Source organism: Seriola lalandi, unplaced genomic scaffold (assembly GCF_002814215.2).
Source record: "Seriola lalandi dorsalis isolate HSWRI2012SDOR001 ecotype SW California unplaced genomic scaffold, Sedor1 jcf7180002053383, whole genome shotgun sequence".
Classification (NCBI taxonomy): Eukaryota; Metazoa; Chordata; class Actinopteri; order Carangiformes; family Carangidae; genus Seriola; species Seriola lalandi.
In genome coordinates this window covers 13,125-40,331 of record NW_019523936.1, presented here as the reverse complement: position 1 = coordinate 40,331, position 27,207 = coordinate 13,125, and the positions used below count along the sequence as shown (strand labels likewise).

Below are 27,207 nucleotides of genomic sequence, written 5' to 3'. Positions count from 1 at the left end.
CACATTCATCGGGTCCAGAACAAAAACCATCTACACTCTGACATGAAATAAGAAGCCTGAGTTTAGTTGTGGCGTTTGGATAAAAAACTTCTTCCTGAACGTGATGTGATGCAGAACTGAATCTGAACACTGGAGATGTGTTGAAGAGATACTGTTGTCTGTCCACAGCTAAAAACAAAACATATCGACACAAACAACAACAACTCTGGCTTTAAAATCACGTTTTATGAAACGTTTTACTCACGTGTTTGAACTCTCAGCTGAACTCCTGAACCAAAAATCATTTTCACGTTGTTACTATTCGCACTCTGCTTGAGACCTCAACAATAACCTGCTGACACCAGCAACCAATACAGGCCAACCAGCATGTCAGCGTATATAATCAAACCAAAATAATACTGTGTTCACTCTGTGCAGCGCAGTAAAACATGTTTTGTACAATATTGTGAAAGATGTTACATTATCTGCCTTTTTACCTCCTAGATTTTATGTCTTGGTATGACCTCTGTTTGTTTTAACTGTATCTGTGAACTGACTCAAACTTCACTGTATTTATGTAAACAGATATTTATCATGTAGGAAACAGAAACAAACACTGTGCGTCAGTATGTTTTGCACATCAAATATGTTACAATTCATGAGTGAGTTTTTCTTCTGTCTGTGATGAAGCTGCATTTATATCAAATATGTTTAAAATGTTTAAAAGTAAAAATTAAAAGTTAAGTTATAAAACAATATCAACAGGGTCTCTGCTTCGAGATAATTCCAGATAAAAAACATTTTGAGGAGATTTATGAATCTGTGCTGAAAAAGGCAACAGTTGGTTTTCACATGAACATTTAACTATTTAAACTGATCAGCTGCTTAATGAAGTGAAACTGGACTCACTTGTTTCTACTGAGACACGAATCCCTGATCCGAACAAGATCTTCTGGAGTCCGACTGAGTCACACATCAGAAAGAGCTTTAACAAGAACTTCAGCCTGATCCAAACAAAGGACTCACGCTGTTCTAAACGTCACTGTCTCTATTGTTTATTTGATATTTAAGTCAAGACTGTGTCATAATCTAATATACTGATTTAAATATGTTTATATATTCTAACTGACCACGTTCACAGTTGACCTTAAAGTTTCTGTTACAGCTGTTATTGATTATAATGAAAATATTTGACTTCTTGACAAAGATATGTGACTGTTACTTTGGTAGCTGCAGTAGAAATCATCACATAGAAATAACCAAGACTGTTTGTTTTTGCATACTGCAGTGTTTATACTAGTTTAAGTAGAAAAATGATCATTGGTAAAACGACGTGTCAATAACTAATCACTGCTCCAACATTCACCACAGATCAACATTCTTTACAATAATGTGAGTGGTGCAGCTGTTGTTGAGTTCCACTATCAATAAAGATCATTTGTGATATTAACTATGTTGTTTTGGACTGGTCAGGTAACAAGAAAACATAACTGGAACAACTACACCATGGAAAGTGTTAACCCGTACGCAGACGATGTGATTTTATACATCACTGCCTAAATGAATAAAAACTATAAAAAGGTGTTCAGGTGACTAATCAGAAATCAGAGTCTATGTATAAATATAAGTATTTTTAAGGGATATTTATTCTGCAGTGATTCAGTAACTTCTCTTTATGCCATTTTTTAGGTTATCAATAAACAAGTTATTACTGTTTCTTTCAGTTATTTCCTTTTAATGAATGTAAAATCTTACTGTTTTGTATTTTGAGCTCAGTTCCTCGTCCAAAGATCAGCTTTCGAGTTCCGTCATTCACACACTGAGACGCGTCATGACACAAACTCACTGAGCAGCTCAATACAAACATTCAATTTCGGATATTTTTCACGAAATCACCTATTTCCATCTGCTACATGTTTTCAAATGATAGATAGATAGATTTTACCAATGAATCACTGTTTTGCTGGAAATATTAACTGTTGAATCAATTCTGTCAGTTTTCAGTCCAATGGCTTTGAGATTTTTTGGGGATAGAAACAGCCCTGTTCAAACTGAGCAGACTAAATTATTTATTTTCACAATGTAAAACAATAAGTTGATGACAACTTGGTGCCATAATTGTTCTTGGCTCTTCCTTTTCCGTCTTTCATGGTTTGATCAGTTTTATGATGCTCTGTATTTTACTTTAGAAAATTACTACTGACATAAAGTTCTCAGACAAAAAACAGATACGATAAAGTTGTTTCATTCTTACTGGACTGTACGAAGAGTTTAGTTCCTCTCCCAAAGATGAGCTTGCGTGCAGCATCATTCACACTGTACATGTCGTCAGCTCAAAAACCTCTGAGCTTCTGAACTTGTAATATTTTAACTGTAATCAATACAACATCCAATAATGTCCTTAAGATCATAAAGCATTAAAACATGTTCTTTTCCTTGTGATATAATGATTCGTTTTTTTAAAATGGTAATTAGCAAAATTAAGTGATTTCTGATGTTGAACATACACCTGTCCATCTAAATGTAATAAAAGCCTTTTTCCACTAATGTTACATTTAAAATATTAATATATAAAGGCCTTAAATCAATGAAAGGAAACATTTATTAAATTCAAGGAGAAATGTTCTGTTGATTTTGCTGCAAGTTGTGACTGCATTAATGGAAACTGGAGACTATAATCATAATTTAAAACTTGAAACAGAATTAGATTAGTGTTGATTACACTCAATCTCTATAAAGAAATATCACAATATTTGTATTTATAACTTGGAAATTCACCTTTTGTTCAAATTAACTATTGTTGTTATGTGATAAAATGACTTACGGGTGTGAACTGTCAGCTTTGTGCCCGATCCAAAAATCAGCTTGTTGCCACCATAATTCACACAGTGCCACACTTCAGTGCAAATACACTGACGAGCACCGTCTCTTCATTTAAACCCTAAAACCCCTTTAAACTTTTCAAGTGAACTTTAAGGTGAAAAATGAATGTTATTACATAAACTCAGGGATAAAACAATCAACTTTGACCTTTAATAGATCCAAATGAAGTCCTCAGAGTTACATCTGAGGCTCAGTCTGCTTTTATATTCCTCATTAAAGGTTTAAATTCTGACTAAATGAATGTAACTATGGTTAATCTAAGGGCCCAAAGTCTTTTAAGATGTTACTTATGTAAAAGTATGACACCCTATCCAACACTTTCAAATACTTATTTTCCACAGTGACCTTCATTAGTTATATTAGTAACACACTGAAATGATTAAACAAATTAGACCCAAGAAAATAACTAAGTAACTGGAAGAACTAGATGATGGAAACGTCAGGACAGTGTTAACTCGTATGCTGACGATGTGATTTTATACATCGCAGCCTAAATTAATAAAATGGTGACCCATCAGGAAATTAGCAACAATAAAAAAATATGAGTCTATGTATAAATGTAAAAATTTTTGATAAATATTTGTCCCGCAGTGACACAGTAGGTTCTTTTAATGCCATTATGCCAATATTATTATTGATTTGTGTTATTCTGAATAAAAAACACGTTTTATATCCAAGAAAGCAGTTTTGTGACAACAACTCAGATAATGTTCAGTTATATATTTGGAAATATTCTTTTTGTAATAAACAGTTTTTACTCACTGTCATAGACGATGAGTTTAATTCCAGATCCAAACTGGAGTTTTTGGGAACCAGTTAGTGACACACAGTTTAGAAAGGCTGAGCAATAACTCAGAGGCTTCGTCACAAACTTTAAAGTTTTAGAAAACTTTATAACCTTAAAGAAATATTACATAACACCAGCACTGATGACATTTTTGGAGATCTCAAAGTAAATCATGATGTTTGCATCATGTTTTCCCACAAGATAACAAGATAATAAAGTTGAGGAGAATCTGTCGTTCTCACTGGAGTTTAAAGAACATAGTGGTCAGTTAAAATGTGAAATATGTTTATGTGTATTTTTACTGAAGCTTTTACTCACTGTCGTGGACGATGAGTTTAGTTCCAGATCCAAACTGGATTTTCTGGGAACCAACTCCAGTCACACAGTTCAGGAAGGCTGAGCAATAACTCATCATGAGACTTCATGACAAAAACTGATGCTTTTAAAACATATTTATTTTTTCTCTTTATACATTTTGGTTGTTGTGGACTCTTATCTCATTGGAGGAATTCTTCAATTAATTCACTAATTAAAGGCAGTTATAAAATGGAAGACAGCATTTTACCACCAGAAGTGCTTCTATTTCTATTATTAATGAATCTACAATTAGTTTTTTCATTACTTTATTGATAGTTTTTTCTATAAAAATTAATTATAGTGTCAAAAGCTGAAGGTCAAGGTTATCTGAGACAACAGTAATGACTGAAATTTTCTGTCACTTTTATATAAACTTGTAACTTTAGCACTTCTCATCACAGACATTTACAATTTAACACGTAACATGGCTGTTATTGATATCCACTGCTATAGAATAATTAAACAATATTTATTAATGTTGCTCCAGCCTGTGAAATATTAGTTATTGAGCGTTCACTGATTGATTCAGTTGTTATGTGTTTAATTATCTTACTGATTTGTATTTTCAGCTCAGTTCCTCGTCCAAAGATCAGCTTTCCAGTCCCGTCATTCACACACTGAGACACCTCATGACATAAACTCACTGACCATCTGTGTGTGTCTTTGATTTTCACAATAACTGAAAATTATGAATCAAGAAATAATTACACTGGATAAATGGTTTTAAAACTGTTGATTTTTACTCATGTTTTGAAATGTTACTCAGATTATTTAGTGTTGAATCGTCCTGTCTGGAGACATGTACATTTGAAGGTTTTCACTTCAGTTAGAGTTAAAGGCTAAATTGTTGTATATGTTCAGTATATTTCTATATTAACTGCAGGTTTGTTTGTGTTTATGAATCAGTTGAAAAATAAACAGTTTTTACTCACTGTCGTGGACGATGAGTTTAACTCCAGATCCAAACTGGAGTTTTTCATAACCACTTGTAGTCACACAGTTTAGAAAGGCTGAACAATAACTGAGAGGCTTCTTCACACGTTCACATTCAGATACTTTAAAACCAAATGCTACTTGTATTTTATTTTTTATATTTAGTAGTGTCTGATGAAAACTATGGACAGTGTCTTTTTAGATATTTATATTGCATTTTAAACAATAACTTAATCAGAACTTTCTTCCCACAAAAGTAACGCCTGGACTAACATGACATTAGACAGGTGTTTGGTAAATGGTGTTACTGACTGACTAAATGTAATTATGTACAAATTTATTAAAGTGTAAGAACAGTTTGAAAGTTTAATTAAATTAAGATTAAATAATAAGTTGTTATTTTTCCATGTTGCGTCTGTGGTGTGAAATTAAGATGTTACAAGTAAAGATAAATACAAAATTGAACTCACTGGCTTCAATAATTAATTTGGTTCCTCCTCCAAAGCTGAGTTTTCTGAGTCCAGTGTCAGTCACACAGTGATCGACTATAAACCAAAAACTCGAGCTGCAGTTTTGGACTTTGTTGGATTTTTGTCTTTTTCACAGGTGAGAAGTTCGCTCTCTAATCACAGCTCTCACAGGTTTTTCACAAGTACTTGAAATAACAATAAACTATGAAGTAAATGATCAACTATAGTCATTATCCTCAGATAATCTTAAAGAAGGTCATTTTCTTACTGGTTTGTACCAACAGAGTTGTTCCACTGCCAAAGAGAAGTTTTGCTCCTCCGAGATTCACACAACAACAACAGGAAGAACAAAAACTGACTTTAACTGCTGTCTGGAATTTACTGCTGGTTAATAGTTTCAACTAGTATAAAGTCTATACAATATCATATTAACAAACGTTTTGTAGCTGGCCTCATTGTTTGTATTTATTATGTCACAAACATGTTCCTTAAACTAACCTCCCATTTACATTGATCTTGAATCTTTATCATCAGCTTTAAATAATAACTACTACAACCTCCATGAATTAACCCACGAATACCCTTTAAAACCTGGACAGTGACTCAGTTTGAATCTATGGTATTACGGATGAATAATACTGATATTTTAAGGAGGTTTCTGTTCATAAGAGCAGAGTCAAAAATGTACAAACTAAGTTAGAATAAGTGCAGAATTATTTACCATCTCAACCATCAATCTTTCATGATAATGAATAAAACAAACTTACTGGATTCAACTGTCAGTTTGGTGCCAGAAGCAAAGATGATTTTATCAACTCCAGAGTTAGTCACACTGTGACTGCAACAACTACAGAAACCCAGCTCAGCAACACTGTCAGCCACTGCAGCCAAATCAATCTAATAAAACATTTCGAAGACTTTAAACGCACACAACTGCAATCATCACAAACAGAAATCAAACAAGGTATCTCAGTATTATTATTATTATTATTATTATTATTATTATGAAAACCATTTAGTTATGACGGACATGTAAATAATATTGAAATTTGTTTGAAAATAAATAATAAAAGTAAAATTATATTCGCAGATAATATTTAAAGCAACATTTGAATCAGCTGAGATTGTAATAACTGACAATACCATAAAGTAAGTATTTACACCCTGCAACATGATTTAAATATATTCTATTAAAACAAAAATATGTTGCTATTATGATAAAAAGACACTTTGCAGGATTTCACTTAGTCTTGGTATTATGTCTAAAATGAGATTCAAGGTGTTTGTATTGATCAGCTTGTTCTAACATCTACAATCTATTGTTTTATATTTTAACAAGAAAACTTTCTAATGAATTTCAGTGATCTAGTTTAAAAACATAACTGAAGCATTTTAACATTTTTTTTGTTTTGTTTTTCTTACTTGTGTCTACATGCAGAGTCGTTCCTGTGCTGAAGAGGAGCTTCACTCCACCATTCACACAATGGAAACAGACTCAACAAAAACATCTGGAGCCTCAGTGAAAATAATAAAATAAGAAATCGCCAAAGATAAACAAATTTTACAATTTCCCAGCCTGTGGTTGGAGGGTTAATTCTCTGTCTCAGAAACTTCACCAATGAGGCTGGAATTAAAAATAAATACAGATTTAAAAGGAAAATAAGTTCTAGAATTAACTAATTAGCAAACCACAAAGGGAGTGCACTAATCTTAGACTGGACATTTTATCCTTAAAATAAGGTTAATATACTCTATTAAACCAAAGATTACACAGTTGTGTCTTTTGGTTAAGCACAGAAATTTACTTTCCTGAGCTTATTATCAGTTTCGTGCCAGCAGCAAAGATCATTTTTGTAAAGCTCAGAGTCAGTCAAACACTGTTTGATCACAATTTAATCACATCGTCTGCAAACTGTTTTATTTTTGATTATTCTGCTTTTACCTGAAGGTTAATGGTTAAAATTTGTTTGAAACTGTACACAAGTTATATCACTGACTTTACAGCGGTACTAACAACGTTCATGCAGGAGTATACATTTAGGTGATGGACATAACACTTAAACATTTTTTAGACATAAAATGACTGAAAGCTGTTTTTAGTTGACTAGTGTATATTTTTAAAACTAAATTCACCTCAGACGACAAATATTTTTAGATATGAATTATATACTAAATGTTAGCTTGCCATGAACAAACTGACTTTACATATTGAACATTTGAATTCTACTTACTGCTCTCTACAATCAGTTTGGTTCCTTTTCCAAAAATAATTCTCCAGTTTGATCCTGACGCAGTCACACAGTGGATCTGGTCTGAACAATAACTACAAACTATTTCCTCATGAAACTTCACTAATGACAGGTCAGATAATAAACATGTTATTTTCCATAAATAACAAACTACCTTGTCCCAAAACTAATACGTTTTAAATACCATAGCTATTAAATAGTTGACATAGAAATCTGTTAATTCTAGTTTACAGCTTCTCAACCTTGTTCCTTGCTCTCATCATTTCAGCCACTAAATCTCAAAGATTTGGAGTCAACAACTCTCTGAATTCAACCATTATCTTAATTCAGTACAGAGATGTCTTATCTTCCTGATCAAATCTACAGTTTGAAAACACAACTGGAGCTCTGATGGTGTAAATCGCATCATCTGCAAACAACTGCACATTAATAGAAATAGAAATTCTTGTTTTAGTGATTACTATCAATTGTTATTCAGATCCATTTGTCATATTGCTCTTGAGGTTTTACATTGTTAATACTCACTGCTCTTTATTGTTAGTTTGGTCCCTTTTCCAAAAATCAGCTTTACAGTTGCTGCTGAAGTAGTCACACAGTGGATCTGCTCTAAGCAATAATTCCACATGAAGATATTTCATTTATACTTTAAATGTGATGCGTAAAACATTCTTACTGATCCTCATTAGGATTCCTCAAAACAAGTGGTTTTAAGTACGAGAATCACTACATACGAGTCAAATATTGAAGCTTGGCCACAACAATATTCACAATACATGTCATTTTTCATAAATCAAACAATTATATAGAAATGAAAGGGAAATTTAAAAGCCTTGTTTTTGTCTCACGTTTAGGTTTAACTAGGTTTTTTCTTCTGAAGCAGACATTTCAGAAACTGTTGAACCAGGTGTAAATGTTGAATTCAGAGAGTTATATTCCATAAAACATTTCTTACAAATGAATTCAGTAACTTACTTGATTCAACCATCAGTTTTGTGCCAGAACCAAAGATAAGTTTGGTACCAGAGAAGTCAGTCACACAATAACAAGCCCAACTACATAAACCATGAGGTCAATGACACAGACTATTTCCTGATGATAATGCTCTATTTATACTTTACAAGGAACAGGTAAAAAGTGGATATCTACTAATTCTCTTATTTGCCTTTTGTTTGAGCACAAGAATCAACAGCTATTAACACAAATATTTGATTTCTACCAGAAAGGTCTGTGCAGAAAATGAAATGTTTCAGAAATGTAATCATTGCTGGAGTCAATGCGGAGTTTTAAAAGCTTTTCTAATGCCTGAGAATCATCTAGTGGTTTTTAGTCATATATGAGTTGCTGGTTATTCATATACATTTCAGCCACTGTAGAACCAGGTAAAAATATGAATCCATGGACTTAAATTAGAACAAAGATCATTTCCTACAAATGATTTTCAGTAACTTACTTGATTCAACCGTCAGTTTAGCACCAGAACCAAAGATGAGTTTCGAGTAGCCAGACACACAATAAGAAATGTAGCTTCATAAACCTTGAGGTCAAAGACATGGAAGATTTCCTCATAAAGCCATTTACTTATTAAAACCAGTGACAGGTAAAACTATACTCCTAGTTTACAGAAAAGGTAATAAATATTTCAGGAATAAAACATTATAAAACATTTTCGTCTGAAGCTGCTGGTGGACATTTTAGCAACTGTAGAAGTGGGTGATAAATGATCGATTCTTAGATTCATGTTTTATCAAACATCAGACATCTAACGTCTTAAAAATGAATAAAACCACTTACTTGACTCAACAATCAGTTCTGTGCCGGAACCAAAGATGAGCTTTGAATTCCCAGAGTTAGTCACACAACAAGAAAAGCAGCTACGTAAACCATGAGTTCAAAGACAATTTCATTACGAAGCTATTCGATTTATATATATTTTTTTATCATTTATTTTATTAAAAAAAAATGTGTTCCAAATATACAGAAATATTGCAGAAGGTAATATTTCTGAAATGAAATATTTCAGAATGTTTTTTTCTTACGTTAACAGCAGTTAACAGAAGCTGCTGGTTGAGGCACATTACAGTTGCAGTAACTGAATCATCATTTATTATATTTCACCTGATCAAACAATAAATTTGGTGCCATAATTGAAAATGAATTTTATCATCAAATAGCCAGCCTCACAGTTCAGTTGGTATGCGGGTGGGAATTCTATTACATACTCTAAATCCAGAGCTCAATCATATGGACTTTTTCCTTATCAGGCACCTTTATATGTAACAAATGATGATTTAACATGAGAATAACTAACTCATATATTGAAGGAGCACGTCAACAGTAAAACACTGTGGCTTTACAGAAATTAAACACTTACTGGTGACATTGGAGTTTTAAAGCCACGTTTTTATCTGAACTACGTCTGTTTACCAATGTGTATTATACACACAGGCTGCTGGTGAAAACACTGAATTAGAGAGTTACGTTAGGTAAAGCATCATTTTGTGCAACAGATAAAAGAACTTACTTGATTCAACTCTCAGTTTCGTGCCAGAACCAAAGATGAGTTTTGTGTTTCCACCATAACCAGTCACACAGTAAGAAACCCAACTACCTAAACCCTGAGACCAGCGACATGGACCGTTTCCTCCTGAAGCTGCTGTATTTATGTTTGAAAGCAAACAGCATATTCCTCCCAATTCTTATTTGGCTTAAAAGGAACTTAAAATAAGGGTGAGAACTTCTACATATGACTAAAAAACTCTCATCTTCACAAATGAATAAAGCGACTTACTTGAGTCAACTATCAGTTTAGAGCCAGAGCCAAAGAAGATCTTGTTCCCATAGCCATTCACACATAAAGAAACCCAGTGACACAAACCCAGTGACCTGCTATGTACATAAAGTTAAACTTGTTGCTACACAATCCAAACAAATACGCTCTAAATGCCAGAGTACTGATTGGGAAAAGATAGGCTAAAGTGGATATTTGTCCTGTCATGTTTTTAGTTTATTTATTTGACCACTGTGGATCCCAACATTTAACTGTAAATCCTTTACAACAATAATAAGTGAACTTACTGTCCTCGACTATTAGTTTGATGCCATCCCCAAAAAGTATTTTCCAGTTTCCCGTCCCAGTCACACAATGTTTGCTTCCTCAACAAAATCTACAGCATCTAGAACTTGACATTAATTTAATCACATCATCTACAAACAGTTAATTATTTGCTGATAGATTTCTTATCTAATAATCTCCGAATAATTAATGGTACAAGGTTGTGTTGGATTAGACGTGTGAATTAATTTGAATTCTTTTGGGTTTACATTGAAATTCAAAACTCGAGTAAGAATCTACCATTACTAAAGTAAATGGACATTTCACTTCACTTTTCTTTTGAATATTTCAGTTCTTTATACTCACTGTTTTCTACTGTTACTTTGGTTCCTTTTCCAAAAAACAGCCGTCCGTCTCCTGAAGTAGTCACACAGTGGATCTGATCTGAACAATAACTACATGGACTATTTGATCATCAAGCTAGACTATTTACAACTAGCAAGAAAAAATATATTGCTATTTAACTGCAAATTATTAAGTGAGATTAAATGACTGCATTTGATTACAGAGTTTAGACGAGTTTAGATGTGTATATAAGTCAGAATTGTTAGAGTTAGAGGAGGGAAAGAAACAGTCTAATGGCTTTTTGTTGGAAATAAAGTGGATTATGATGTCTCAGTGTTTCAAAGCATAAAAATCACCACAACTAGATGTAAGGTTTTAACTGAAATTAATGATGTGATATGTTGAAATTTACTAACTGAGTCAACTGAGAGTTTAATGCCAGAGCTAACGATGAGTTTAGACACCACAAAGTATATCACACTATGAGTACTTGAAGCACATCCTTTAAAGGATCGAACCTATTAGTACATCAAATAATAAACTAATAATGGACAGATTAAACACTTTGCAGATATTTTTAAACTTAAAATTTTTAACTTAAAATTATTGTTTGTCAAAATGTGCCATTAGAGATTTGATTAAATAAAATAAAACCAAACTGACTTGTCTTGATATTTAGCTGTAATGATATTTACTGCAACCATAACACACTTAAAACAATGTATAATTGAAATAGATGAATTCATTATACTCACTGGTTTCTACACTTAGCTTGATTCCTTCTCCAAAAAAGAGTTTCAAGTTTCCTGCTCCAGTAGTCACACAGTGGATCTGATCTCAACAATAACTACAATGGCTATTTCATTGTGAAGCTACGCTAAGGTTTAAACGCTGCTAAAAACAAAGTCTACGTAAAAATACAGATAATACAGGTTAAAAAGACTGAATGTAAAAATGGTTTCAGACTAATGTATATGCTATTATCATACATAATATCACGTTCTTGAATCTTGTATCTAAAAATGCCATTTTCCTGCAAACACTCTTGTTAAGCTGGATATCGATGCATTTCTGACATTAGTATCAAGAGGATGAAAAAACTGAAGTCATAGAGAATCATCTCATCATTCAATGTATCTGAAAGCAGGAAAAACTCCTGAACTTAAGATTTGATGTTGCAATTACATCGAAATTCATCTAATGTAATTTGATTGGTTTTAATTAGTTTTTACATTTTGCTCTATAATCTAAAAGTGGACATTTGGAGCAACTACAGCGTTATGGTGTTATAGTTAAATTGCTGTGGATTCTCGCGTCTGAAACAACATTTGAAAAGATGTATAAAGTTAACTTACTAGAGAAAACTGTCAGTTTAGTCCCAGATCCAAAGATGAGTTTAGTAACTCCAGAGCCAGTCACACTCTGAGAAATGTCACCACATAAACACAGTGATAGGCTCAATGAAATCAGGTGGTTTATTTTTTATATATTCTGAAGATTTTTGGATATTCTGAATAACTTTTAATGAGTAAATATATAAAACATAAATGATCAAATTTACCACTAGTTAGAGGAATGGAGAAATGTATTCATTTCAGTTTGAGAACGGTTTGGCATCGATTCTTATACAAAATGTAAAATTTTCAAATAATCACGTTATCATTCTGAATGTAAGTATAAGCCATTATGCATGTAAGTTAAAGTCATATTGGTTAGTATATATTTATGTAATGTGTGATTGAATATTTTCTGTTAACCAAATAATGGTGAGCACCTCTGATTCATGTTAATCATAATCTGAAAAATGTCTGTGAAATCCATTTTTATAGAGCTAATCTTTCAGTTTTATAGTTTTGTTTTCCAGCAGTCTGAATCTCAGTCTTTCATCAGATCTACATATACATCAAATAAAAAAGCCAACTGATAATAATAATTAGACTTTAAATGATTGTGATACTCACTGGCCTCAACCGTTAGTTTGACTCCTTTCCCAAAAATGATTTTCCAGCTCGATCCCCCAGAGCCAGTCACACAATGTTTCCTCTCAGAACAATAACTAATGTCTAAAGAAACTAACAGTGAGGGATTTAAGCACATCATCTGCAAACAATAGTACTTCTATGGTTTTCTCTAAAAATGGCTACGACGCCAAAATACATATACGCTATAATCAGCACCTGATCACCTCATAAATAATTAATTTTCATTCTAAATCCAAAGATTTTATTTGTTATTTCAGATGTGTTCTGCTGTACCTGGTCGAGGACATTTCTGACACCAATATCTTATTTGTCGAAATGTGCTGGGCAATTTTAATATCAAATAAAATAAGTTAACGTGTTTTTGTTGGATGTCAATGCTGAGGTATTATCTAATCAATATATATATATATATATATATATAAAATCATAAAATCTCGATACTCACTGCTTTCCACAATTACTTTGGTTCCCTTTCCAAAAATGAGTTTGGAGTTTCCTCCTCCAGCATTCACACAGTGGATCTGATCACAACAATAACCACAAAGACTGAAACTGCCTATATCAACACTAATTACACTAATTACACTAGATGAGAACAGCTAATGCAGTTAATTAATAGTTATGAGGTAAAATTAATTAAAATATTTTGCACTTAAAGAGAAGTTTGTAAACCCTCAGAAATAAAACTGTGTAATAATGTCCCTGTGCTGAAACGCATTGGTTAAACAGTAAAACTACTTCTAAACAACAGAGTTGACAGTTGTTACATTAGTAACACATTAAACATATATATATATATATATAACACATACATACATACATACACGTGCTGCCAAAATGTGTAATTCCAGCCATAAATGGACTCTGTGTTACACCATATTAAACCCTAAAAACGCATTAATATTAATGTTATCTTCAGATTGTATAAGTTCATGATACTCACTGGTTGCCACAGTTAATTTGGTTCCTTTTCCAAAAGTTAGTTTATAGTTTCCTGTGGAGTCAGTCACACAGTGAATCTAATCTGAGCAAAAACCACATGGACCAACTCTGCTTCAATCAACCCTAATTATACTATTTAGCAACAACTAATGGAGTAAGTAAAAATAACGAGGTAAAACCAGTAAAAATATTTTGCACTTGAAGAACATTTTCTCTAGTTTTGATAGTAAAACAGTCCAATCAAGGCATTGTCCTGAAACGGTTAAATATGTTAAAGACATGACTCTAAGACACATAATTTAAATTAATTTGATCTTTTAAATAAATAAATTCTTGTTACTCACTGGTTTGTACAATTAGTTTGGTCCCTTCTCCAAAAATGATTTTATAGCTTCCTGTTCCACCAGTCACACAGTGGATCTGAGCTCAACAATAACCACATGGACTGCCACTACTTAAAAAACAACGAATGCAGCTAATATACACCTAATCAATAAAGAAATATTAAAATTAAAATACAGGTAAAAACTGTTACAAATTTGTTGAGCAATTTATTAGGGTTTGTAGTATGAGGGAGTTTAGGGTTATTGAGTAAATTAACAAATGTTTTTTTCTTTTTTCTTGAAATGGGAAATGAAATGAAAAAATGATAAATTCACAATTAGGTTTAGTAAACATAGTGTTACTTACTTGAACCAACAATCAGTTTTGTGCCAGAACCAAAGAAGAGTTTAGCTGTCGAAGAGCCAGTCACACTCTGACAATCACAATAACATTAACACCCTGACATCAACGGAGCAGCTGCTGCGTCCAGCTAATATTTAAAAAGTTATAAAACAAGCCCAACCACCATCATTCAAGTTGATGGATATATTAAACTTTGTTTCCCTGAAAGAGGGTGCAGAAAAATTAATTAAACCTGACACATTTTTGTTTGACCAAACAGCGATTAACTGATTCGTCTATAGTTACTACAACATGCCATTCTACAGTCGATGCACATCAGTGACACTAACATGAAGTTATATTGATTCCTATCATCACAAAGCTAATTTATTGCCCCTAGTCCAAGTTGCGAAACAGCAATATATTGAATCACATCATCTGCAAATTGTTGAAGTTTTAGACACCACATTTGTATAGAAGTGTAATAATTAGTTTTTTTCAGCTCATAACCAGGATGGTATTTTGAGTTATTGTTGGATGATTTAATTATAAACTTACTACAGGCTTTAACTTTATGGGAGTTTTCTGAAAGACCATAAAACAAAATGTTTTTCTTCTAGCAAACAACAGCATGACATACATGAAGGTAGTCATTATGTTTCTCATTTAGTATTTGGTTTACTCACTGCTCTCTATGGTTAGTTTGGTTCCTTTTCCAAAAATGATTTTCCAGCCTCCAGATGTAGTCACACAGTCAGTCCGATCTCAACAATAACTGCATCAACTATTTCTTCATGCAGATACAAGAGTTATTGTTAACAGAACAGTGCAGAAATATGTATGAAAGTTACTGCCATGCTTCTAACAAAAGACATTATTGAAATTTAAGAAGTATAAAAACTAAATGGTAAATCTCCTTTGAGTGTCTTTCTAACTAAACTACTACAGGTTTTCATATATTTGCTTATAAATTTACGTTTTAGAGGAGGTTCAGAGGTTTGTGAAGAAAAAGAAATTGGACTTGAAATTCGGGGGTTTATCATTTAGCCCCTCAATACATTTAGACATGGAAAATATTGTAAATCTACTCCGGGTGATTGAACAGATGAAAATTTAAAATCTTTTTACACCGTTTACTATTTTAATTCAGCAGAGACTGTTTAAAAGTTAAAAGTATACTCACTGGATTCAATAGTCAACTTTATTCCTTCACCAAAAATGAATTTTTGGCCTCCAGTTCCAGTCTCACAGTGTTTCTGCTCTCAACAATAACTACCAAGCTCATACTGGTGAATATGATCACATCGTCTGCAAACAGTTTTATTTTTATAGATTAAATTTTCTGTTTGCTGAGTCCAGGCTTTACCAATTTCTGTTAAAGACAAAATGTTGTTATTTGATTTGTTGATTTTGCCCTAAGAGGACTTTTCCATTAAATGGAAATACTACAGAGATTTTGTACAATAATTCAGAATCTAACGTTTGAGCTCTACTGGTGCCGGGATTATATTCTCAAGAGTTTAGAATTATTTCTAAAATAAAACACTACTAACTGGACTTACTGGCTTCAACGTTCAGTCTGACCCCCGACCCAAAGATCAGCTTGTAAGTTCCAGTATTCACACAACACAAGATGCCATTACATAAACTGCAAAGCTTCAGCTCTAACAGTCTGAATTGACGTCTGTTATTTTATGAGTAAAAGCTGCTGTTAACATGATCATTTATTACCTGTCTGCACATCTACAAGCTACAATTTCACTGCGTCATAATTATATGTAAGCAGAATATACCTATTCTTGAATGTAACAAATGATAAATCATAATTTTCATTTTAAATGGACAGAAGTCACAACATTAATGTAATTTTTAAGACATACTATAGAAACTGAAGTATTTTTGAAAAACTGAGTGTGACTGGATTCATCAGTAAAAATAAGATTTATATTCTAAATGTGAAAATACAAAAAAACTAATCTTTCTTCATGTGATATCTTTTCAACTCCCCAAAAGTTATAGTTAATCAATATTATAATACAAAATCATTAACGAGATCTTGTTAGTGATAAAATAGACTGAGATGTCCTGATGCTTAGGACTGAGCACTGGTGTCATCAGTTCCATTTCACTCAATCACAAATTTCAAATTCACATAATCAAAATGAATTAACCTCTGGAATAAAGCAAATCTGTGTTATAAAGAACGATTGACATTGGATAGTTTGGATGAGCGGACTCACGTGTGTCTACAGTCAGTTTGATTCCAGATCCAAACGTCATCCTGCCGGCGTTTGTCCCACAGTTCAAACCATCAGGACAAAAACCCTCAGAGGTTTTTCAAGTGTTTTCAATTTACAAATCCAACTGAACGAGGTGGTAAAATGCAAAACTGCCTTTGTGTTTGACATTTTATATTTTAAACTCCCTTTCAATATCTCCTTTAATTCCTGTTATCTGCTTCATACACCTTTTCAAATATGAAATTAGGACAAAAAAAATATTCAAACAAACTCAAAAACTTTTTTCAGTTTTTCTGTGAATTCCAGAGAATTTTGAAGTTGTTTTTCTACAGTTTGAAGAATTTTCTTTAATCGACTTGTCTTCTGTTACATTACTGATTATTTTGTGTGTTTACTTTTGAAGGTTGGATTTCCAAACGATTTTTAAATTTTACTGAAGTTTGAAAATAAGACATGAAGCTGTGTGTTGTGTTGCTTTCTTGTTTCTTGTTTGAAAAATGCTGTCACTGTAATAAAGAAAACCAATGTATGTAAAGTGTTTTGAAACTGAGCCTGTCAACTTTAAATGAAGATTATAAAAACTTAAACAGTTATATGTTCAGCACATAATGAAAAGAATTGAACTTACGGGTATCAACATGAAGTTTAGTGCCACTGCCAAAGATGATCTTGTCGACATTCACACAGTGTGTAGCCTCAGGACACAAACCTCCCTGACTCTGCAGCAAACAGCTAATCATCTCTCAGAGAGCTCAGGAAAACACACGGCATCCTAAAACTCAACTTCCAAACCGTTTATCAAGATTATCAGCAGTCAATCAAAGAGAACTTAAAGTGGACTCGCTCAGTGCGTCGGTCTAAAAGTGATTTAGATAGTGATTAAGGATAAAACTGGATTCGGAGTCAAAGTACCTGCAGGTGAAGCTGATGTATTTTTAAAGTTTCGTCTTGTTGGAGATTTTCAGCGTTAACGTGAACTTACGTGACTGAACGTTCAGCCTGATTCCTCGGCCGAACAGCACTTTACTCCCCACAGTCACACAGTTTGTCAGCCTGATAAAAACTCTTACGTCGTACAATAGTACTTTATATATTTATATTTTCCTCCTTTTATATTTCTTTTTTATCTCATTATTTGTTCTGGTTTTCTATCTTGATTTCAGTAAATGACTATAGTTTGTCCTTTAGAAATGTCCTTTATTATCATTGTTTATGATCAGTCAGCACTTACTGGGTTCAATGTTTAATCTGGTTCCACTTCCAAAGATGATCTTGACTTGACTTCCACTAGTCACACATCATGAAACCCCGTGACACAAACTGACAAACTCTAACCCAACTTAACTTAGAAAGATTATTAATTATTTTAAACTCAGTTAACCAGATTTTATGTCAAATATCAACATTAGGGATGTATTTATTATTATTATTGTTATTATGTATTATTACAGAGATAAGATAAAATGATGAAGACAGTCATTTAAGCAGTTTTTCTTAAAAAAAAAAAAAAAACCTATCTTGAACTGTTTCATCCAAATTTCAGGTATTTCACCAACAATGTTATACTGAATTATTTTCTACATGAGTTTCATATTAACAATATTTTAGATTTGTATCAGTACTTACTTGTTTGAATGTTTACTCTGGTTCCCTTTCCAAAAAAGATTTTATATCCACCTGCATCATTCACACAACGCGATGCACCACAACACAAACTGCTGATCAGCTGAACTCGTTTAGAACAACATCACTTTTACATTTGAGACTTTTATGCGTAACGACATCGCACTCACAACAATAAGATGCTTAATAATGAAAATTAAATGTAGATTTTATAAAGTAGTGACAATGAACTAATTATTTCAGCAGTTTTATGGATTCCTGTAAAACAATGTAAAACTTGCTTTTGAAGATGCTCCTCATATTTAGTGTTTATGATATTGATGATGATATATGACACTCACTGAATTCAATGGTCAGTCTGGTTCCACTTCCAAAGAAGATCTTTTCTCCACCTCCGACATTCACACAACATGAAGCTCCACAACACAAACTCAGCAGAGACCAGCTGAACCAGACTTCGTTTACTTTATAGACTTTCACTATTTTTCATTGAAAATTTAATGATCATTAATATACATTATGAATTAAATGTAAGTGTTGATTTTATTTTAGAGAGTGATGACTTAGCTGATTTATTTATAATGATAAAGTCAAAATTTCAACAATTAATGATCATGAACACGTATTTAAATCTTTGGTGTAGCTGAAAGGTTTTTAATGTTTGTATGATATGTAATGTTTTTCTTAGTTCCTGATATAAGAGATGTTTTCTGCCTGACGACAGTGTTATACTCAATATTTTTCTCTTTGTGCCTGAAAAGTCAAATGAATCATTTCCATCACTGTCAGTAACTGAGTCCATCTGCTATTTGTGATGCTTCATATAAAAGATTTGAGTTATATCAGCACTTACTGGGTTCAATGTTTAATCTGGTGCCACTTCCAAAGACGAGTTTATTCGCAGCATTCACACAAGAAGAAGCAGCAGTGACCTGAGAGCTTAGCCTGAGTGATGACATTACAGTTACAATAATAAGAATCCATTTTCACTAAAATTACATGTATCTTATAACGTCTTATATATTAGATGTAAATGATGATATTTATTTTATGGTGGAAATACTGAACAGGATGTTTTAGTGTTTATAATCTTGATTATTCTGATTAACACTTATTTATGATTATAATGATGAAGCAGTTCACTCAGTCCAACTGACGACAACCCTTTTCTTTAAATCTTCTACTATTCTGATTTTGTATGTGTTGCAGTAAAACACAAGAAGATAATCTAATAATGATTATATATATATATATATATATATATATATATCAGTACTTACTGGGATCAATGTTTAATCTGATTCCTCTTCCGAAGATGATCTTTTCATTTGTATTAGTCACACAACGTAACGCACCATGACACAAACTCAGCAGACTGACAAACTGAACCAAACTTCATTTGGAAAAAAGGAAAAAATAATTTTACACTTAAATATTCAGATTTGATTTCAGCTTCTTTTTCAAGAAGAAAAACTAAAAACATTTTAAAATTTAAAAGATTATATTTTTCACATGGTCATTGATTTTACATTTGAGACTGAAATAATTTTTACTATTTCATTAAAAATATATTTTCACTATCAATTTATATAATAAATCAGTTTTATATAATTTTGGTATTTACTGATCAGCAAAGATTCTACTTTAGACTAATACACTGATGGTTATCATTAACCTAACCTGCCTGATTGATAGTTGATGTATTTATGATTTTATGATCAATATGATGAACACAGGTTTGATTGTAAATATGCTCCATATTAATAATATTTATGATTTATTTTATTACTTACTGGGTTCAATGATTAATCTGGTTCCACTTCCAAAGATGATCTTATTTCCAGTATTCACACAACATGAAGCTCCATGACACAAACTCCGTGACGACATGAACCGGACGTGAAGGTGCAGTCAGTAACATAAAAGCTAATAATTCTACATTTTACATTTATATCATAATTAAAACTGTAAATTTTCATATTATTTTTACATTACTGATGCTGTTTTTTTATTTTGGTTGTTGTGAATTAACACATTGATCATTGATACTCTCTCTGTGGATGCATTTCTCATCATTCTCATAATTATGATTAAGACAATCTGTTAATCACCGAGTCTCGGAAAACTCGTTAAATCTTTATACAACTTTAAACCTGCAGCTAAAACAAAAAACTGTTTCCTACTTTGTGCTGCTGTTATGAGCCTGGTTTATGATCAGTATCAGACTTACTGGGATCAATGGTTAGACTGGTTCCACTCCCAAAGATGAGCTTAGCTGCTTCACACAGCACGAAGCTCCATGACACAAACTGAGACCAACTCAACCAGACTTCATGTAGAAAACATCGTTTTTACACAAAACAGATTTTGAACCAGTTAAAGAAAGTCTCTATTTTAATTTATAATAAATGTTTGTAAAAAATATTATAAATACAATGTAAATGCTGATATTTACTGTATGTTAAATAATTAAATTCACTGCTCTTGATTAATAAATTGATGATTCACTTCACAATTTGATAATTCTGATCATGAAGATGATCTTTCAAAAGTGTTTTAGGAACTTTTTTAATATATTTTCACGTTGTTATTTTATCTGGATGATTCTTCATTTAAAAGACACTTTGTATTTCAGTAAAACACGGTATCGTTTGCTTCTAAAGATAAAACAACTGTGACGTATATATCAGTACTCACTGGGTTCAATGGTTAATCTGGTTCCACTCCCAAAGAAGAGTTTAGCTGCTCCTCCAGTTTTCACACAGCACGAAGCTCCATGACACAAACTCAGCGAACGAACGAACTCAACAAACTTCAATTTGAAAACCAACAACCGCAAAAATCAGCTTAAACTTCAGATTTGTTTTAACAGTTTGTTTCTCTCATATAAAAATAGTTTTACCTCTGAGACTCGTGTCTGGATGGTTCTGGTTCTGGTTCAGTCACAGATTAGGTCACTATTGCGATTAAAAGCAACTGCACATTATTGATATTTACTGTGTATTAAAGATGCTACTGTGTGTAATTTATCAACCAAACTTCACTTAGAAAAACATTGTTTTTCCATTTGAGACTTTTGCCTGAGTGTTTACATTCTAGTCACATGAATGAGATACTGATTTGATTGATTAGAAACAAATATAGATTATAAATATATATTATAAATAACATGTAAACATTGAACCGAACAGTAGAGATATTGAACTGACTGTTTTAGGGTCACGGCTCTTACATGACGACCGTTAACAATTATCTTTGTTTCAGCTGGATAATAAATGAAAATACATTTCAGTGATACAAGTTTTCTACCTGACATCAGTGTTACGTTGAATTATTTTCTACTTTGTGCAGCTGTGAATTCATTGAGTCCAGAAAACTCCAACTTTACAATGAATGTTTTTACATATTCCTGTTTGACAAGTTCAAGAAGCTTTTAATGACGCTCTATATAAATGATATTTATAATCAGTACTCACTGGGTTCAATGATTAATCTGGTCCCAGCTCCGAAGAAGATCTTGAACTGATCCACATTATTCACACAACATGAAACACCACAACACAAACTGAGCAGTGACGGACTGAAACAAACTTCATTTTAAAAAACTAAAATTACATCTTTTAAGTCGGTTATCGAATGATTTCAAAAGATCCTTATGAGTCTAAATGGTTTAAAATCATAATAAATATATCATCTGAGTATTTATCATTATGATCTGGATCAGGACTTACTGGCTTCAATGGTTAATCTGGTTCCGTGTCCAAAGAGGAGTTTATCCCGTGAACCAGTATTCACACAACAGGAAACAGCAGCACACAAACTGAACCAAACTCCATTAAAACAACCTTGATTTTTACATTTTAGACTGAACTTTGTGGAGTGGAAAGAAACTGTTTATTCTGGTTTTATTTACAAAACACAGAAAAGAATTGCTTTTAACCACGTCTCATAAATACTGGTTATGATCAGTATCAGGACTCACTGGGAGCAATGGTTAAACTGGTTCCACTTCCAAAGACGACATGAAACACCACAACACACTCAGCTCCCTGATGAACTGAACCAAGATTCATTTAGACAAATAATATAAATAATTTTACACTTAAATATTCTGATATTTTAAAGCAAAACTTTCTCTCTCAGTAAAACTAAAAACATTCTGTATATGTTGATTTAAAAGATGAAGTCCTTCCACTAATCACTGTATTTACAGACTGAAAAACAGGCCACTTTTAAAGATGCTCTGTATTGATCATATTTATAATCAATATCAGGACTTACTGGCTTCAATGATTAATCTGGTTCCATGTCCAAAGAAGATCTTATTCTGATTGGCTCCAGAAGTCACACATCATGAAGCTCCACAACACAAACTCAGCAGGTGAAACAAAGTTCAACGATCGTAGTTTCCTTCATGATAAATTATGATAAATGCATTTTATAAGTATAATGTAAATGTTGGTGGTAACTAAACACTAGAACATTTAACTGATTAATATGTGAATGATCACTTTGTGTTTTTTGATTATTATGATCACGACAATCTCAACAATCTATAATCATAAAAACATCTTTAAGCCGGTTTATTAAAACGCTTTCCTTAGTTCCCGAAAGCTGACGACAGTGTTAGTGGATTATTCTGGATTATTCTTCCTGTTATGATCCTGAAGATGAATCGTTTCATCACTGCTGCTCAATCTTATCCTCCTAGGACCTGGTGACACATATGAGGATATTATACTGCCACTCAGTATCGCAATGTAAAACTAATGTCCTCATATGTGGACATCGTTTTTCTCAGGTCCCAATCAGAATAAACAGCAAAGAGAAATTAAAAATACACGCCATGCAAGAGTTCGGGTCTTCGGAGGTTAAAGCAACTGAGGCGGATTTCTATTAACTTCTGCTTTTATGTACGATTGTTTGTATATCCATATAAAACATTTATGATCTGTATCAGACTTACTGGGATCAATAGTTAATCTGGTTCCACTCCCAAAGATCATCTTAGTTCCAGCTCCAGAATTCACACAACATGAAGCTCCATGACACAAACTCACTGAACCAGCTGAACCAGCTGAACCAGCAGAACCAGCTGAACCAGCTGAACCAGCAGAACCAGCAGAACCAGCAGAACCAGCTGAACCAGCAGAACCAGCAGAACCAGCAGAACCAGCTGAACCAGCAGAACCAGCAGAACCAGCAGAACCAGCAGAACCAGCTGAACCAGCTGAACCAGCTGAACCAGCAGAACCAGCTGAACCAGCAGAACCAGCTGAACCAGCTGAACCAGCTGAACCAGACTCCAGGTAGAAAACTAACAAATCCAGACTTTAAAGTTCACATTAACATGATGTTTATGATTTTATGATCCATGTCATCAACACGTTTGTCTTTAAAGATGCTTCACATAAATAATATTAATAAATCTAATTCAGACTTACTAGGATCAATAGTTAATCTGGTTCCACTTCCAAAGATCATCTTTTGATTTGCAGTTTTCACACAACATGAAGCTCCATGACACAAACTGTGACTGAACCAAACTCCAGGTAGAAAACTGACAATTTAAATTTACACCTGAGTATGTGATTGTGAAATGAGCACCTTATAACGATTTCAGCTGCGTGACAATTTAAAAAAATTTTTTAAATTATTTTCCACTTAAATATTCAGATTTGATTTTAAAATTTTAAAGCTTTTTCTTTTTTTTCAATTCAATGAAATGAAGCTGGTTTTTCTCTCATATAAATATTATTTTTGCTTTAAAGATGCTTCATATCAATAATGTTTACAGTGTGTATCAGACTTACTGGGATCAATAGTTAATCTGGTTCCACTCCCAAAGATCATCTTTTGATTTCCAGTTTTCACACAACATGAAGCTCCATGACACAAACTGTGAGCGACTCATTTAGAAACGACTGGAACATTATTTTACTCTGAATTAACTAGATTTTATGTAAAATATCAACATTGTTTATGAATAATTATCATATTTATTCAGATAAAAATGAAGATAATCTTTTATTTAAGGTATATGGGGAATGCTGTACTGAATTATTTTCTACATTGATCCTTTGAGCCTCATATTAATAATATTTTAGATCTATATCAGGACTTACTTGTTTCAGTGTTTACTCTGGTTCCCTTTCCAAATAGGATTTTATATCCACCTGCAGTTTTCACACAGTAAGACGCACCATAACAGGAAGTCTGCGGACCGAGCGACTCAACCGAACAAATTCACTTCACACATAAATATCCAGAGTAGATTTAAAACTTTAGGTCCTCGGAAATAATCAGCATTTTACATTTAATATAAAGCCTGAATGATTAAAGTCCAATCACAACATACGACTGTTTCAGTAATAAGTACCGTTACTGTGCAGCGCTGTTTCAGCACAAATTAATATCAACACCTTCGTTTTTAAAGAGGCTTCATGTTAATATTTATATTCTATATCAGACTTACTGGGATCAATAGTTAATCTGGTTCCACTTCCAAAGACAAGCTTTTGATTTCCTCCAGTTTTCACACAACATGAAGCTCCAGGACACAAACTCAGCAGAGACCAGCAGAACCAGCAGAACCAGCAGAGACCAGCAGAACCAGCAGAACCAGCAGAACCAGCAGAGACCAGCTGAACCAGCAGAGACCGGCAGAGACCAGCAGAGACCAGCTGAGACCAGCAGAACCAGCAGAACCAGCAGAACCAGCAGAACCAGCAGAGACCAGACTCCAGGTAGAAAACTAACAATTCCAGACTTTAAAGTTCAGATCTTCACTGACGATTATGATCAACATGCGTCTTTATGATTTTATGATTTATATCATCAACACGTTTGTTTGTAAAGATGCTTCACATAAATAATATTTATAAATCTATATCAGACTTACTGGGATCAATAGTTAATCTGGTTCCACTTCCAAAGACGATCTTTTGATTCCCAGAATACACACAACGTGACGCTCCACGACACAAACTGTGACTGAACCAGACTTCATTTAGAAAACACGGTTCTTCAGTCATTTTCCTTCATAATCAATGATCATCATTTTATATTAAAGTATAATGTTAAAGACTGTTTTCTTAGTTGTGAGCTTTTCTGTGTTAAACAGTGTTGAACTAAATTATTTTCAGTTTTATAATAATATTCTGATTCTGAGTCTAATGAGTCATTTACAAACCAATGAGTCCAGATAATTACAACATTAACGTTTCTTTAAGCATCATTATAAACGATGCTCCATATCAATAATGTTTACAGTGTGTATCAGACTTACTGGGATCAATAGTTAATCTGGTTCCACTCCCAAAGATCATCTTATATCCTCCAGTATTCACACAACATGAAGCTCCATGACACAAACTCACTGAACTAAACTTCATGCAGTAAAATCCTGAATGTAAGACTTTGAGACATAATCATAGGTTAGTATTTTCAGTAAGACACTGCCGCATGATAAATGTGGATTATAAATATGTGAATTCTGATGTTTAAAGACACTGAACGACAGTTATTTTTCATTAATAATGTTTTGCTGGACAGTTTTGATCACTATGTTCAGTATTAAACTAATTCTTTTCTATTTCATGATGATTTTATGAGCTTGAAGAGCTGAATGAACCAACTCATCTGATATCCTGCTTTTGTATCATTAAAGTCAAACATTATATAATGTACTTTTGTTTATTATCTATATCAGACTTACTGGGATCAATGGTTAATCTGGTTCCACTCCCAAAGATCATCTTATATCCAGTTTTCACACAACATGAAGCTCCATGACACAAACTCACTGAACCAGACTTCAGGTAGAAAACCCTGATTTTAAGAATCCTGTCCAGGTCACTGTTTTCATCACGACACTACGACATGATAAATGTGGATCATAAATAATATGATGATATTTAATGTAAAGACACTGAACAAACTCTTTAAGTTATTTTTGATTCATATTTTTTAGTTGATAGTTTTGATCGCTATGATCAGAACAAGTATTGATCTAATAGTCATAAAAACAGATTACTATTGTAATTAAGAATATTACTGCATGATATTATTTCATAAATAAGTAAATTGTAATATTTACTGTAGAGATCCTGAACAAACTGCTTTAGTCAGTGTTTCTGATTCATAATGATTCTGTTAATTATATTACCTTCTTATGTTGCTAAATCCAGTTGACAATAACTTTTTTAATCTGTTTTATCTGTTATTACAATATGTTTCTGTAAAACTATGTAAAATTTACTTGTGAAGATGCTCAATATAAATAATCAATAATCTATATCAGACTTACTGGGATCAATAGTTAATCTGGTTCCACTTCCAAAGACGAGCTTATTTCCACCTCCAGTATTCACACAACATGAAGCTCCATGACACAAACTGTGAGCGACTCCATGTAGAAAACACACAATTTAAATTTACACCTGAGTGTGTGATTGTGAAATGAGACACAAATTCATCTGTGACGATTTAAAAAAACTTTTTAAATTATTTTCCACTTAAATATTCAGATTTGATTTTAAAATAGTTTTCTTTTTCAATTCAATGAACTGAAGCTGGTTTTTCTCTCATATAAATATAGTTATTGTATTTAAAGATGCTCCATATCAATAATGTTTACAGTGTGTATCAGACTTACTGGGATCAATAGTTAATCTGGTTCCACTTCCAAAGATCATCTT

At 32.8% G+C, this 27,207-nt stretch overlaps 1 protein-coding gene across 17 annotated transcripts in view; it reads right to left on the bottom strand.

The window, feature by feature from the left end:
• Positions 1-27,207, bottom strand: part of LOC147819451 (M1-specific T cell receptor alpha chain-like) — a 39,927-nt gene that overhangs the window by 6,748 nt on the left and 5,972 nt on the right. The window contains exon 1 of one of the 17 annotated variants that reach the window (XM_087172580.1): positions 26,226-26,280. The exons of 1 other annotated variant lie outside the window; for it this stretch is intronic. In XM_087172580.1, coding sequence (XP_087028706.1) covers positions 26,226-26,265 — 40 coding nt within the window. In that variant the 5' untranslated portion in view covers positions 26,266-26,280. Of the gene's footprint in view, positions 1-244; positions 377-1,734; positions 1,862-2,233; positions 2,319-3,967; positions 4,077-8,183; positions 8,299-8,630; positions 8,659-13,016; positions 13,168-16,885; positions 16,942-17,513; positions 17,641-20,301; positions 20,414-23,474; positions 23,539-23,952; positions 24,028-24,321; positions 24,383-25,409; positions 25,558-25,796; positions 25,852-26,225; positions 26,281-27,207 lie in introns of those variants that run through there. 15 more of the 17 variants (XM_087172567.1, XM_087172564.1, XM_087172581.1 and 12 more) reach the window with 15 other exon arrangements.